The following is a 15,582-nucleotide window of genomic DNA, read 5'->3' as shown; positions in this document are numbered from 1 at the left end:
GCTCCAACACCAGCTCCACGTCCGACATGGTAAGGTGACTTCTCCTTGTGGGGGGCCAGATCCAAAGAGGAAGGGGACACCCACACCCCTCCTCTATATACCCCCCAACTCCAGGGTACTCCCCCTGGTAGCTGACCACCCCCCCCGTCATGCTGGCCTCCGCCTATGCCTCCTTGGGGGGGGGCAGGGGAGGCTCAGCTCCGGCCAATTCTTTAGCCGAGGTAAACAACTCAGAAATTTGAATACCAGTTGCATGCTTAGACATTTAATTTGCATGCACTTGCAAGCGTGGACGGACTACAACACCTGAGGTAGCACATGTGCACCTGCTCCGACTGAACATAGCCAACAAAGCTCCATCGCTTCCCCCACTGTAAGACCACCGCCACTGTAAGGCCGGAGTCACACTGGCGAGGAATACGGGCGAGTGAGAGGCGCTAAAAGCACGCATTAGACACGGACAAATGATTCTCTATGGGGTCACTCGCACCAGCCGTATATTTCTCATCCGTATCCTACGCTCCGTGCCAATCGCAGCATGCTGCGATTGTCAGCGTACTACGCCCGTAGTACGCCAATGCAAGTCTATGGGTGTGCAAAAAATATGGATTACACACGGACAACACATGTAACTTGCGAGAAATACGCATCCGGTGTCTTTTAGCAAAGCCGACAATTCAGTGCACTATACAGTAAACTCACACTGACAGGTTTAATAAGGAAACGAAAGAATAGATATACACACATAGAATATATATATATATATATATATATATACACACTATATGCATTCTATGTGTCTATATCTATTCTTTGGTTTTAGAAACCCTGTCACAGGGCTCCATTATATGTCCATTTTGCAAGCCTGTGAGAAAATCTCGCCATACGGATTACATACGGATGCTTACATGCGCAAAATACGTGACCACACCTTGATTACGGATGACATACGGAGCACTGTTTATGGGCCATTCATCCGTATTACGCCTGTAAAATACTGACCGTATTTTGCGTCGGTTAGTGTGACCCCGGCCTTAAGCACACCACCAGCACTAAATGTGGAGGTGTCGTCGCAAGGCCAAAGCACTCAGGGAATCACAATGGTTTTGCAACACAACACTGAATCTAGGCCATCACCACCAATACCATCACCAACCCCCTCTCACTCCATCCGGTCCACCGCTACTTCCCCCATATGCAGCTCTCCAGTCCAGCTCACCCTACCAGACACTCTGAGCAGGACAAGAAAGTACTCATCCTCTCATCCGCGTACACTTTGTTTGAACACCTACATTGCCAAACTAATCTCATTAGAGATGATGCCCTACCATTTGGTTGAAAGCGAAGCTTTCCACGACCTCATGGCCTATGCTGTCCCACGCTATGACTTACCCAGTCGGCACTTCTTTTCTCGAAAAGCCATCCCTGCCCTCCACTGGCATGTGAAAGACCGCATTGTCCATGCACTAAAGCAGTCAGTGAGTAGAAAGGTGCACCTCACAACAGATGCATGGACCAGTAGGCATGGCCAGGGCCGTTACGTGTCCATCACTGCGCACTGAGTTAAAGTGGTGGATGCAGGCTCCACTGGGGACAGCGGCAGTGGAACAGTGCTGCCTAGCCCACGGTATAGGAAACAGTTGGCTGTAGGCTTTCGATCCTCCTCCTCCTCCTCTATCAGCGAAAGCTCGTCCACAGAGTGCAGTTGCATGCGCACTACATCCGCAGCTGGCAGTGTTGCACACGAGGTGTCCCACTATCGAACAGTTAGTGGTAAGCGTCAGCAGGCTGTGTTAAAGATGATGTCTTTGGGCTACAACAGACACACCGCGGAGGTACTGGCCGACTACTTGCAGCGACAAATTGAGTCATGGCTGAGCAGTCTACATCTTGAGGCAGGCAAGGTAGTCAGTGATAGCGGCCGTAATTTTGTGGCAGCCATAGCCCATGCAAAACTCACACACATACCTTGCCCGGCTCACACTTTGAACCTGGTGGTGCAGTGCTTCCTTAATAATTATCCGGAGTTAACATCCCTGCTCCATAAGGTGCGAAGACTGTGCTCGCACATCCGTCACTCAGCCGTACACTCCAGTCGTATGCAGAAGCTGCAGCGATTGCTCCACCTCCCCAAGCATCGCCTAATCATAGACGTTGCAACAAGGTGGAACTCCACCCTGCACATGGTTGAGAGGCTGTGCGAACAGAGGCAGGCTGTAACGCATTTGTGTGAGGATACAGGCAGTTTGAGGGAAGACATGGAATTGTCGGGCGTGCAGTGGTCAAAGCTGAAAGACCTCTGTAAAGTCCTTCAGTGTTTTGAGGAATGCACACGGCTGGTAAGCGCAGACGACGCCATCACAAGCATGAGCATCCCACTTATGCGTCTGCTCATGCAAAGTTTGACGCACATTAAGGATCAGGCGTCTGCAGCAGAGGAGGAGGAGGAGAGAAGCCTTGATGACAGGCAGCCATTGTCTGGTCAGGGAACTGTCCTGGACGAGGTGGAGGAAGAAGAGGAGGAGGATGGGGGGATGATTATTTTGGGCAGGAGGAGGCTTCTCAGGGGGCAAGAGAAAATGTTGGCGGTCCAAGGTCAGGTACAGTGTTTGTGCGTGACTGTAGGGATGTGGATTTGCCAGAAACTGCTCCTCCACCCACCACTGGCAATGCATCATTGACACCTGGAACATTGGCCCACATGTGCGATTATGTCTTTTGGATCCTAAAAAGGGACCCCCGCATTGCCAAAATGATGAGGGATGACGACTACTGGCTGGCCAGCATCCTCGATCCACGCTATAAAGTCAAATTACACAACATCATGCCACAGGAGAACCTAGAGATAATATTGGCAAACAAACAAGCAACTCTGGTAAACTGTTTGTTTGAGGCTTTCCCAGCACACAGCAGCAGTGCTGGTTCTCCCACGAGCCGTAATGGGCACAATGGAAGTGGTGTTCGTGGTGCACACAGCAGAAGTGGCGTTGGAGACAGGGGTTTAATGACCATGTTGTGGAATGATTTCTCAAGTACCGCTCACACGACTGCTAATACTGCATTGATTAAAAGTGACAGGAGGCAGCAGTTGTCAACTATGGTTACAAACAACTTTTCCTCCCATATCGATGGTCTCCCTCACAGGTCATTTCCCTTTGACTATTGGGCCTCTAAACTGGATGCCTGGCCTGAATTAGCACAATATGCCTTACAGGAGCTCGCTTGCCCTGCTGCTAGTGTGTTATCTGAAAGAGTCTTCAGTGCTGCTGGATCAATCCTGACAGAAAAAAGGACATGTCTGTCGACCTAAAATGTTGATGATCTAACCGTCATTAAAATGAACCATGCATGGGTTTCAAAGGATTTTGTCCCACCTTCCCATGATGACACATAGGTTACCAGAAAACTGCCTCGCTTTTTTACTCCTCCTCCTCAGACTTGCCCAATTACGCCCTTTGCAGCAGCTGAATGTCCAGCCAACACATCAGCATATGCCAATTTTTAAATCTCCCTAACTGGGCTGGCCACCCCTCCCCCAATGGCTGGGGTCAAGACCTGGCACGCCCGGGGAAGTGCCGTTGCTCTCAACAGGTGGATGGGCCCACTGATTGCCAACGGCAATGGCACAGTGCCCCTCATAGTACAATACAGTGTCTCTGACTATGGGAGGGCCCACTCGCCATCAGACACACCAGCGTACTATGAGGGGCCCTATGCCAGTACTGTCAACCACGCTTGTGCCCCCCTGCTTGTTCATGGCCACAGCACTTGCAAGTTGCAATGCTTACCTCTCCCTGCTCCACCGCTGTGTAGTCTGGGCAGTTAAATCCTTCACAGGGACGGCCACTCGAAATTTGGTGTATTGATCAATGATGGTTAAGATGCAGCTATGGCCTGTCCTGCTGGCCTCTACCTTCAGATGATCAATGGCTACCATTTGAAATGGACGTCAACTTACAAGCAGATGCAGTAGTGGTTTATGATTACCTTTCACAGTTGTGATAGTCACAGACGTGTGACATTCCTGCCACCATTTTTCAATGTCTCCTCTCATGCCAATCCAATAGAATCGCCTACGGCCTGTGGCTTCTGTCTTTTGCACTCCAAAATGACCAGACACATCATGATAGGCAGTGAGGACCATGGGTACATCACTCCCTGTGATCACAATTTGATGGAGACGAATAACAGTGATGTGATCCACGCTACTGCGATAAAGCAATCCTTTCTTCACAAAGAACCTTTTTCACTTTCTCCACAGACACAGTAATTGAGGGTCTGCATCGCCTCTGCAACATCTACCGGGATGTTTTCCCGCGATGAGTAATTGCAAAATTTCTGCTAACACTCGACTTTCCGTCTATACTTGAATCCATGTAGTTTCCAGTAGCGGAGAGTCTGGACTGGCTTACTGAGATTGAAATATATACGAAGATTTAAAAGTACCACAACACTGTATACTGGTGTACGCTTTGAATACCTTTCCCTTTTTCTACTTTTTTAATTCTGGTGTAATACATAGTGAACCTGTGAGCGTCTGTGTCTGACTCCGTAAGTATAGACGGAAATGTAACCCTAGACTGGATACACCTGGTATGTGATGATACAGTACTTTGGTTCAAAAATTTGTATTAAGGTATCATCTGTAGGATAACCAACTGGGGGGGGACCCTCTTCTTGCCACAGACAAACACGAGACTGAGACAGAGTTTGTATTGAACAGGTACATTTTTATTGCCCATCATTCTGTCGGCAACAGCAATTCATCACAGCCGTTTCACATTTCTCTGTACACATGCCCCGGTACCTTCACTTCCTTTGTTACTATAATCGTGGCGTCCTCTGTGGCTCTTCCACTGTGGCTGCCCTAGGCCCATCCACCACAGCGCTGCACCAGTCTGAGCACACCATCCGTATGATTTCCCCAGGCTGTCTTTGTCTGCGGCTACCATCCTCTAGGCCACCCCCCCGTGACCGCCTCAACTGTAAGTCCTCTCTGGAGCCTTTCCACTATCTCTATTTCCTCAGCAGAACTTCCTCTTTACTGTGCCCCCTTCGCTGACTGACTCTTCCAGAACCTTCACTCAGCCTTTTATACTTCCAATTATGTTAACTCCGCCCACCATCACCTGACAGTTTCTCTGACCAATGGCAGTTAGTCAGTTCCACTCCTACACTCTCCACTGTCCTCCAATGGGCAAGCTAAAACACTGCACCCTTTCTCTTTATCTTAGCGGTTTCACACTTACACTACAATAAACCTCTGCTTCTCACTACAGGCTACATCATCCATAGTGAGTGAGAGTGTGTGGGTTACGCCTTCTATATATATGGTGAATCGGAGATACCAATTTTTACACTATACTCGATACAGCTTGTATCTTGCTATCCAGTACCTTTGTTCGACATTTAGCATTACGGTCAAATCCATACTGTGTAAGTGTCTGAGAGTGACTACGGGACTATTTATTCGGAGATTTCAATTGTACCCTAAAATATATATACTTGCTATCTTGTTATCCAGGACCTTCTTAACAACATTTTTTATTATGGTCAAAACCAAACTGTTATGGTCGGCGGAACGAACCAGATATAAAATAATAAGAGGTGCGTTCGCCGCCCGGGGTCCACCGTGCGGTAGTTGGTAAGACCGCTGCTGGATAATGGCAGATGCACCAGAAGGTAACGTAGTGCGCACGGTGTTGTGAGTTCATTTTCCCCTTCGTCACTGAGGTCTGGTGAACTCCCTATTCTGGTAAAGGAAGGTAATGAGCCTGATTATCAGGCACCTGAGACTAATGAGGATGACTGGCTGAGTGGAGTCACTGACTGGATATAAGGCTGCTGACGCCCTTCTGCCCTGCGGGTGATTTCTCTGTGGACTTCTAGGACACCAGTCTGATTCCTGCTTCCCTAAAGCTAAGTTTTCTGCTTTGCCTGTTTCCATTTATGTTTTGTTTTTGTTTTCCTTGCTTTTCTGGATTCTGCCATTCCCTGCTGGGATGAGCTGAATCTCCTTTTGCCGGTTGCTCTGTCTTCAGACATAGCTTTTTTGAAGCCTAGCGTCTTCAGGGCCTTTTTCACTGTCAGTCTGTTGGCTCCTATTTTCATAGGGTTTTTCACGGATTGCAGACAGCAGCCTTCCTGTCCTTTCCTATCTAGGTAGTTTGGGCCCCGTCTTTGCTCAGTCTATCTTTCTGTCTGTGTTAGTGTTTTCATCTTGCTTCACCGTCAGTATATTTTGGGGGCTGCCTATGGCTTTGGGGTCTGCTTTGGGGCAGTTTACATTTCCTCTTTCTTTCTTTAGGCCTATTTAATTCTCCGGCTGTGATCGAGGGGTCTAGGGCATCGTAGGAACCCCCCACGGCTACTGTTAGTTGTTGTGATAGGATCAGGGGTCTGCAATCCGATAGCTGCCAACTTCTCTGGTTTTCTGGACTTAGCTAGCAGTTCTGTTTTTGCCTCCTACGGTGACTCAATCATAACAGCACGGGTTAACTTCACCCGAAAGCTAGGAGCGGCTCTGTTCAGACACAGAGTCGCTTGCAAGAATTATATGCCACGGCGCTGGCCCTATTAAGGTCACAGGAGTCAGCGCGTGGCGTCGCAGCCGCGAACACCAATAGCTGCTGTTAATGCAGCGCAGCGGCAACTAAAGCCGCAAGCGTCAGCGCCGAGAACCGGGCACCGACGGACGTTAGTGTAGGCGAGGGAGCACTGTGGCATAGCTTGCCACTACCTGGTACTGACCTGAGAACATACTCTGTCACCAATCGTATTAACCGAGGGAAGGGGTTTCATAATGAGTCAGCCACCAGTCCATGCATCCGTCACCATTCACACACATAGCAAGATAAGTCTACACTAGCGCATCGCTGAGCCGCCCTGCGGGCTTTTTATAGCGATGCGCTTCCGGGACCCTCCATTAGCTTGGGAAGGACCAATCAGATCCGACGCAGGACCTGAGCATGTGACCCCTGCTCTCCAGTGAGAGGTCAAGTTGCGGGCATGCCCAGTAGCACGGCATGAGGACTTAGCCTCAGGAGCGGTTCCCTGCAAAGCAGGTTGCGCTGCCATTGCTGCACCAGAGGTGGCAGCAACATCCAGGCTGTCAGAGTGAGTCTGAGCAGCAAGCCTGGCTCACCGTGTTTGCTGAGCAACACCCGGAGCAGTCGAGGAAGAATGGGAGACCGCAGGATGTCTGGCTCTGGATTCCCACTGTGCAGTGCCAGGAATCTGACGACTAACATTACCCCCTCCCCTCTGAGCCTGACTGCGCTCAAAAGCTGCGATCAGGAGTGGTGCATGAATGTTCTCCACTGGCTCCCAGGTCCAAGCCTTGGGACCATGACCCTTCCAGTCCACCAAATAAAACCTTTTGCCACGGACAAACCTGCGCCCCACGATGGCGTTAACCTCAAACTCGTCAGACGATAAGTCTGATGACCCGGTGGATGGCTCAGAAAACCGGACCATGTGAACTGGTTTGAGGAGGGACACATGAAACACGTCCGATATGGCCAAATGTGGAGGAAGAGCCAGGCGGTAGACCACTGAGCTAAGTCACTCGAGGACCTCGAACGGTCCAATGTAACGTGGTGCGAATTTGGGAGACTCGACCCGCAGTTTGATATTCCGGGTGGAGAGCCACACCATGTCGCCAGGGGAGAAGCTTGTTGCGGGTCGCCGATGCGTGTCGGCGGATGCCCTCATCCTTTCTTTAGATGCTCGGATAGCATCCTGCGTGCGATCCCAAATGTCCCTGGCCTCCACTGCCCAGTCTGCCACCCTGGAGTTAGTGGAGGACACCGGCATTGGGACAGGGACGCAAGGGTGTTGACTATAATTTAGGAGAAAAGGCGTCTGACCAGTGGAATCGGCCACCGCATTGTTTAGGGCAAACTCAGCCCAAGGCAGCAAGGATGCCCAGTCATCCTGCTTGGCAGAGACAAAATATCGTAGATAGGTGACCAAGGTCTGATTGGCCCTTTCGACCAAGCCATTCGTCTCGGGATGGTAGGCGGAAGACAGATTTAGCTCGATGCTGAGTAAGCTGCAGAGCTCCCTCCAAAAACGAGACGCAAACTGGGGACCTCGGTCACTTACGATTTTGTCCGGCATACCATGTAAACGGAATACATGCTTAATGAACAGGACGGCCAGACCTCGGGCGGAGGGTAGGCGTGCAAGTGGCACCAGATGTACCATTTTGGAAAAATGGTCAGTAACCACCCAGATGACCGTGCTGCCACTGGACTTGGGCAGGCCAACTATAAAGTCCATGCCCACCATTTCCCATGGTCTATCCACTACTGGCAGGGGAAACAAGAGCCCCGCCGGCCTCTGTCTAGAGGGCCTGTTCCGGGCACACGACACGCATGCTTTCACATATGCCTTGACGTCTCGAGCCATATGTGGCCACCAATATGACCTTGCCAGGAGTTCGGTGGTCCGTTTATTACCAAAATGGCCACCTAGGCTGGAGGCATGTGCCCAGGCAAGAACCTCCGGCCGTAGCCGAGGGGGCACCAAGGTCTTGCCTGGCGGTACCGACTCGAGAGCGATAGGAGCCACGGTCGTAAAACTCTCCGGAGGGAGAATTAACCGAGGCTCCGCTTCTCCCTCCTCCGCTGAGACTACCGAGTGTGAGAGGGCATCTGCTTGGACATTCTTCTCCCCGGAGAGGTACTGTAGGGTGAAGCGGAAGCGAGACAAGAAGAGCGACCACCTGGCCTGACGGGAATTTAGGCGTTGGGCCGTCTGAAGATAGACCAGGTTTTTATGGTCCGTGAAGACCTGAAAGGGGAACCGGGCTCCCTCCAGGAGATGTCTCCACTCGGAAAAAGCCAATTTCATGGCCAGCAGCTCCCTGTCGCCGATGGAGTAATTTTTCTCCACCGGTGAGAAGGTCTTAGAATAGAAGAAGCAGGGATGCTTCCGATCTTGAGCATCCTTTTGGTAAAGGACTGCTCCTGCACCGACGGAAGAAGCGTCTACCTCAAGGATAAATGGCTTTTCCACATCGGGACGGTGTAAAATGGGAGCGCCTGCAAAGTGGCACTTTATGGAGGAAAAGGCCTTAGAAACCTGTTCGGTCCACGCCTTAGGATTAGCTCCTTTTTTCGTGAGAGCAACCAAAGGAGCTACCAGGGTGGAGAAGTGGAGTATAAACTGGCGGTAATAGTTAACGAACCCTAAAAAGCGCTGCACCGCTTTAAGAGAATGGGGTTCCTGCCAGTCCATAACCGCTTGCAGTTTGGCCAGATCCATAGCCAACCCCTGGGCCGACATGACATAGCCCAGAAATGGCAAGGACTCCTGCTCGAACTGACACTTCTCCAGCTTGGCGAACAGTGAATTCGCCTGTAGGCGGTCAAATGCCCTGCAGACATCTTTCCGGTGAGTGGGGAAATCTGGCGAAAAGATGAGGATGTCATCCAGATAGACCACCACCGAGGTAGAAAGCATGTCACGGAAGACGTCGTTGACGAAGTCCTGGAAGACAGCAGGCGCATTACAAAGGCCGAAGGGCATGACCAGATATTCATAATGGCCATCCCGAGTATTAAAAGCTGTCTTCCACTCGTCTCCCTCGCGAATACGGATCAGGTTGTATGACCCTCGTAGATCTAGCTTAGTAAAGAGTCGCGCCCCACGCAACCTGTCGAACAACTCGGAGATCAACAGGAGAGGGTACTTATTCTTTACCGTGATGGCATTGAGACCCCGGTAGTCGATGCTAGGGCGTAACTCTCCACTCTTCTTCTGAACGAAGAAGAAGCCTGCCCCGGCCGGTGACACTGACTTCCTGATAAAGCCCCGTGCCAGGTTCTCCCGGATGTATTGGGACATTGCCTCCGTCTCCGGGAGAGATAATGGGTAAACACAACCTCGAGGAGGTTCTGTGCCTGGCAGGAGGTCAATCGGGCAGTCATAGGGACGGTGCGGCAGGAGTGTCTCCGCGGATTTCTTAGAAAAGACGTCCGCATATTGATGGTAAGGTTCAGGGAGCGTGGAGAGATCTGTAGGCAGCTCCGTAGACGCTACCTGAAGACTGTCCCTGAGACACCTACCCTCGCAGTCCTTGCTCCAGCCCAATATTCTCCCCAAAGCCCAATCAATGTGAGGGGAGTGACAACGAAGCCAGGGAACCCCAAGGAGTACCTAATCGATGCCATGAGGCATAATAAGCAAGGACAGGGTCTTCCGATGTGAGGGGGACATGGTGAGACAGAGTGGGACCGTCTGATGGGTCACTTGAGACGGCAATGGTGCCCCATCCACCACCCTGATGGTCAGAGGTTGTGGGAGTAATACCAGAGGGATAGTGTGACTCTGGGCAAAACTCGAGGACATAAAGTTCCCCTCGGCCCCGGAATCCAGAGTGACCTCTGCCTCCCAGGTGGAGGAACCGTTATCTAAGGTACCCCGGAATACCGGCTTAGGCGAAAAGGACTCCATCTGGGACTGGCCACCACCTACAACCATGGAAAGGGGTCGTCCCTTCAGCCGCTGAGAACATGTGCCAGCCGAGTGGCCAAAGTGTCGGCAGTGATAACAGCGCACGGAGCCCCGCACCTGACGTGACTTAGTGCCGGTGCAAGATACCTCCATGGGCTCGGTGGAGGGAGACTCCTGTGCGGAATGGCTCAGCGGTTCGGTAAAGGTGGGAGCCAGGTTAATTTTACGTCTGGATTGAGTCCTCTCCAACCTGCGCTCCGTGAACCGGAGATCAATACGGGTGGAGACGGCGATCAATTCCTCCAGAGTTGTGGGAATATCTCGGGTAGCTAGAGCATCCTTGAAGTGCTCAGCTAGGCTTCTCCAGAACACTGGGACTAATACTTTGTCCGTCCACTCCAGTTCGGAAGCCAATGTCCGAAACCGGACAGCATACAGGCTAACCGAGAGTGACCCTTGTGTTAACGACAACAGTTGGAGAGCCATATCGTGCGTGACCCGTGGTCCTAAGAAGACCTGCTTCAGAACCGCGAGGAACTGAGCAGGCCCCTGAACCACGGGATCATCACGTTCCCACAATGGCGTGGCCCACTGCAATGCCCGGCCAGACAATAAGGAGACAATGAAGCCCACCTTAGCCCGCTCTGTAGGAAACCGTGCAGCCAGCAACTCCAGGTGAATGGAGCACTGGCTGACGAATCCCCTACAGGTGGCGCTTTCACCCGAAAACTTATCGGGGAGCGGGAGGGAAGAGATTGTCGGCGAGGGCAAGAGTGTGGGCAGACGTGAGACGGCCTCAGCGACCGTCTGGGTGGCAGCTAGCGCAGCATTCGCAGCTGAGTTGGTGCTCTCGATAGCCGCCAACCTGCTCTCCAGCTGCCGAATGTAGCGCTGCAGCTGCTGCACGTCTGCCATTGTCAGCCAGACCCTGGCGCTAGTGTAATGTTATGGTCGGCGGAATGCACCAGATACAAAATAATAAGAGGTACATTCGCCGCCCGGGGTCCACCATGCGGTAGTTGGTAAGACCGCTGCTGGGTAATGGCAGATGCACCAGAAGGTAACGTAGTGCGCACGGGTTAACTTCACCCGAAGACTAGGAGCGGCTCTGTTCAGACACAGAGTCACTTGCAAGAATTATATGCAACGGCGCTGGCCCTGTTAAGGTCACAGGAGTCAGCCTGTGGCGTCGCAGCCGCGAACACCAATAGCTGCTGTTAATGCAGCGCAGCGGCAACTAAAGCCGCAAGCGTCGGCGCCGAGAACCTGGCACCGACGGACGCTAGTGTAGGCGAGGGAGCACTGTGGCGTAGCTTGCCACTACCTGGTACTGACCTAAGAACACACTCTGTCACCAATCGTATTAACCGAGGGAAGGGGTTTCATAATGAGTCAGCCACCAGTCCATGCATCTGTCACCATTCACACACATAGCAAGATAAGTCTACACTAGTGCATCGCCGAGCCGCCCTGCGGGCTTTTTATAGCGATGCGCTTCCGGGACCCTCCATTAGCTTGGGAAGGACCAATCAGATCCGACGCAGGACCTGAGCATGTGACCCCTGCTCTCCAGTGAGAGGTCAAGTTGCGGACATGCCCAGTAGCACGGCATGAGGACTTAGCCTCAGGAGCGGTTCCCTGCAAAGCAGGTTGCGCTGCCATTGGTGCACCAGAGGTGGGAGCAACATCCAGGCTGTCAGAGCGAGTCTGAGCAGCAAGCCTGGCTCGCCGTGTTTGCTGAGCAACACCCGGAGCGGTCGAGGAAGAATGGGAGACCGCAGGATGTCTGTCTCTGGATTCCCGCTGTGCAGTGCCAGGAATCCAACGCCTAACACAAACTGAGTGAGCGTTTGAGGGTGACTATGGAAATATATACCGATATTTTCAATTTGGCTAGCACTGTATACATCTGTGGTGTAATCCATAATGAGCCTGTAAACGTCTGTCTGTTACTCCGGCAATATATTTGGAACTTTAAGATTACCCAAACACTGTATACAGCTGTATGCTTGTGCTACATTACCCGTTTACAGCATTTCATATTCTTGTGTAATCCACACTGGGCCTGAGAGCGTTTGTGTCTGCCTCCTGAAATGTATACAGAGAATCAGAATGTTTACACTATACTATATATACCTTGTATCTGGTGATACTGTACCCTTTTTCAACTTGTTATTTTATTGGGTAATCCATACTGAGCCTGTGAGCATCTGTGTATGACTCCTGAAATATATGCAAAGATTTACTGTTATCCATAGACTCTATAGAGCTGTACTCTTCTGATACAGTACCATATATCTGCTGGTATTTTGGGTCCATTTTCCAAAACATGAGGAAGAATGGTGGAAGAGGATGCGGACGTGGGCGTGGGGGGCCACCTGGTACTGATGATGGTGGTGGTGCATCTGCTGGTAGTGCCAAAAACACAATAGCAGCTAAGGCAGGAGGTGTTGAGCCTGCGTCATGGTGCAGCTCTCCCTTTTCTGGGAGTAGGTAGACCGCTTTTAAATCCGGAGTATCAGGAACTGTTTGTGGCTTACATTGCTGAAACAGTCTCCAGCTCTATCGCCTCCTCTTCTGAAGTTGTAAAAAATGCAAGCACTGAATCGTAACTGCAGGCTTCCTTGTGTCCTTCACCCACATCAAAAGAGAAGGATGTGGCAGCACACACTTCAGATTACTCCATGGAGCTCTTTTCACATAACATGCCTGGGTTAATTAAAAATAGGGCCCATCAGATACTGGAGCATTATAAATGGGGAAGATGAGACACTGGAGCAGCATCTAAGGGGCCCATTATACACTGCAGCATTACAAATGGGGCCCATTATATATGGAGCATTATTAGAGCCCATCATACACTGGAGCATCATCCATGAGGCCCATCAGATACTGGAGCATTATAAATGGGGCAGATCAGACACTGGAGCAGCATCTAAGGGGCCCATTATACACTGGAGCATTACAAATTGGGCCAATTATATATGGAGCATTATTAGAGCCCATCATACACTGGAGCATCATCCATGAGGCCCATCAGATACAGGAGCATTATAAATGGGGCAGATCAGACACTGGAGCAGCATCTAAGGGGCCCATTATACACTGGAGCATTACAAATGGGACCCATTATATATATGGAGCATTATTAGAGCCTATCATACACTGGAGCATCATCCATGAGGCCCATCAGATACTGGAGCATTATAAATGGGGCAGATCAGACACTGGAGCAGCATCTAAGGGGCCCATTATACATTGGAGCATTACAAATGGGGCCCATTATATATGGAGCATTATTAGAGCCCATCATACACTGGAGCATCATCCATGAGGCCCATCAGATACTGAAGCATTATAAATGGGGCAGATCAGACACTAGAGCAGTATCTAAGGGGCCTATTATACACTGGAGCATTAGAAATGGGGCCCATTATATATGGAGCATTATTTGGGCCCATAACACACTGGAGCATCGTCCATAGGGACCATCATATACTGGAGCATTATGTGGAGCTCATCATATACTGTATGGAACATTATATGTGACTAATTATTCGGTATGGAGAAATATATGGGGCTCATAATTCTGTATGGTTCTCAATGTGGTGGCCATAACACTGTATGGAGTAATATACTGTCCTGTTTTTGAGCTATTGTACAATTTAAAATAGATCAGTCATGTCATGTAAGCAGTAAAGTATGTGTCATTGTACTATACCTATGTTTCTGTGGCGTATCGGAGCATCATGAGTTGTGGTATGTGTTAAAGGGGCGCACTGACACTCTTTGGCCCAGGGCACACGAAAACCTGGAGCCAGCCCAACCGCCCCACAACTTTAGCCAAATAACCCCCAGTTTTCAATGCGTAACTATTATTAGGAAGTAAATTAAGGTTGACAAGCTTCAGTAATAAGAATTGATGTTTTTGGCATTGAAATGGGCACTGTAGGTGTGTTTACTGTCCTCCATTCCCTGCCGACTTTGCTTCCCCATTGACTTGCATTGGGTTCCGTGTTTCAGTCGGCCTCCGACTTTTGCCTATAGTCGGTCGATTTCGTTCTACCCGACTTTAGCAAAAGTCGGGTTTCATGAAACCCGACTCGACCCGAAAAAAGGCAAAGTCGCTCATCTCTAGCTATCACCATTCACCATCCTTTATGCATGTAACATAAGGGAAGAGTTCAACAGATCCGAAGAAGACTATGGTTAGTCCCGATTCCATTATTGGACGTGGCCACCAAACAGTAATGATTAATATCCATGATACAAGACAGTAGTAATATTAATGTTACCCACCTTCGTGAGCCCTGGACCATCTTTAGCGCTACTTCCATGTTCAGCTTCTCACTCCATCCTTGATATACAGCTGCAAACCCCCCATGACCCACCAGCTGCCAATGCTTCACATCTCCAGTTGGTAAAAGATGCATCTTACATGAGTCTGGAGGACGTGTCACCCCCACGAGAGCCCAGCATGTCTGATTCTGTGACGGAGCCTCTCTGGGTTTCCTGGTCTCTTATTTTGTGCAAGATGTTATAATGAAAGCGGCAGCTGCCGAGTAATGAACTGGGTGCAGCAAAGTAGTAATAGCCTAGGAAATTCCAGAAATTTTCCCATCTGCCTGTTCAGTCCTGTCTGCATATATCATAATAGTAACTGAAGGGATATAAACAACTTCTCAAGTCCCAGGCGATTTTCAGTTTTTTTCTGTTTTCGTTTTCTCCTGCCCTTATACCAAGATGAATAATTTTTTTTTAGTTTCCGTCAAAATAGCCATTTTAGAACTTGCTTTTTCGCGGAGCCAGTTGTCCTTTTGAATGACCATTAATTTTACCACACGATGGACTGGAAAGTGGAAAAAAAATAAAGTTCTCAAAATAGCAAAAAAAAAAGTCTGCAATTTTTTTCCTTTATTTACTTTACAGCATTGATTTTACAATAAAATTGACCTAGCAATATGATACTCCAGGACAGTGCGATTATGCAGATACCAAACATGTATAGTTTTTGTATAATTTAGGTAATGAAAAATATTAGAAATTTGTAAAATAAAATAAAGAAAATTTAGCTGGTGTCTCAACTTTCTCAGAGCCGAAACACTTTCAATTTTTGGGATA

General features: G+C 49.8%; 1 protein-coding gene across 2 annotated transcripts in view; it reads right to left on the bottom strand.

Annotated features, from left to right (window-relative positions):
* The window catches only part of LOC141083071 (receptor-interacting serine/threonine-protein kinase 3-like), a 240,686-nt gene extending 225,628 nt beyond the window's left edge, over window positions 1–15,058 (bottom strand). Inside the window, exon 1 of one of the 2 annotated variants that reach the window (XM_073567243.1) lies at window positions 14,761–15,058. In XM_073567243.1, the coding sequence (XP_073423344.1) occupies window positions 14,761–14,894 (134 nt within the window). In that variant the 5' untranslated portion in view covers window positions 14,895–15,058. The remainder of the gene's footprint in view (window positions 1–14,760) is intronic. The other variant, XM_073567244.1, reaches the window with a different exon arrangement.
* Window positions 15,059–15,582: the final 524 nt, after the last annotated feature.

The sequence above is a fragment of the Dendrobates tinctorius genome, unplaced genomic scaffold (genome assembly GCF_039654945.1).
Source record: "Dendrobates tinctorius isolate UK_male_01 unplaced genomic scaffold, ASM3965494v1 ptg000019l, whole genome shotgun sequence".
Classification (NCBI taxonomy): Eukaryota; Metazoa; Chordata; class Amphibia; order Anura; family Dendrobatidae; genus Dendrobates; species Dendrobates tinctorius.
The sequence above is the reverse complement of the archived record's forward strand: the minus strand, read 5'-3'. Positions and strand labels throughout refer to the sequence as shown.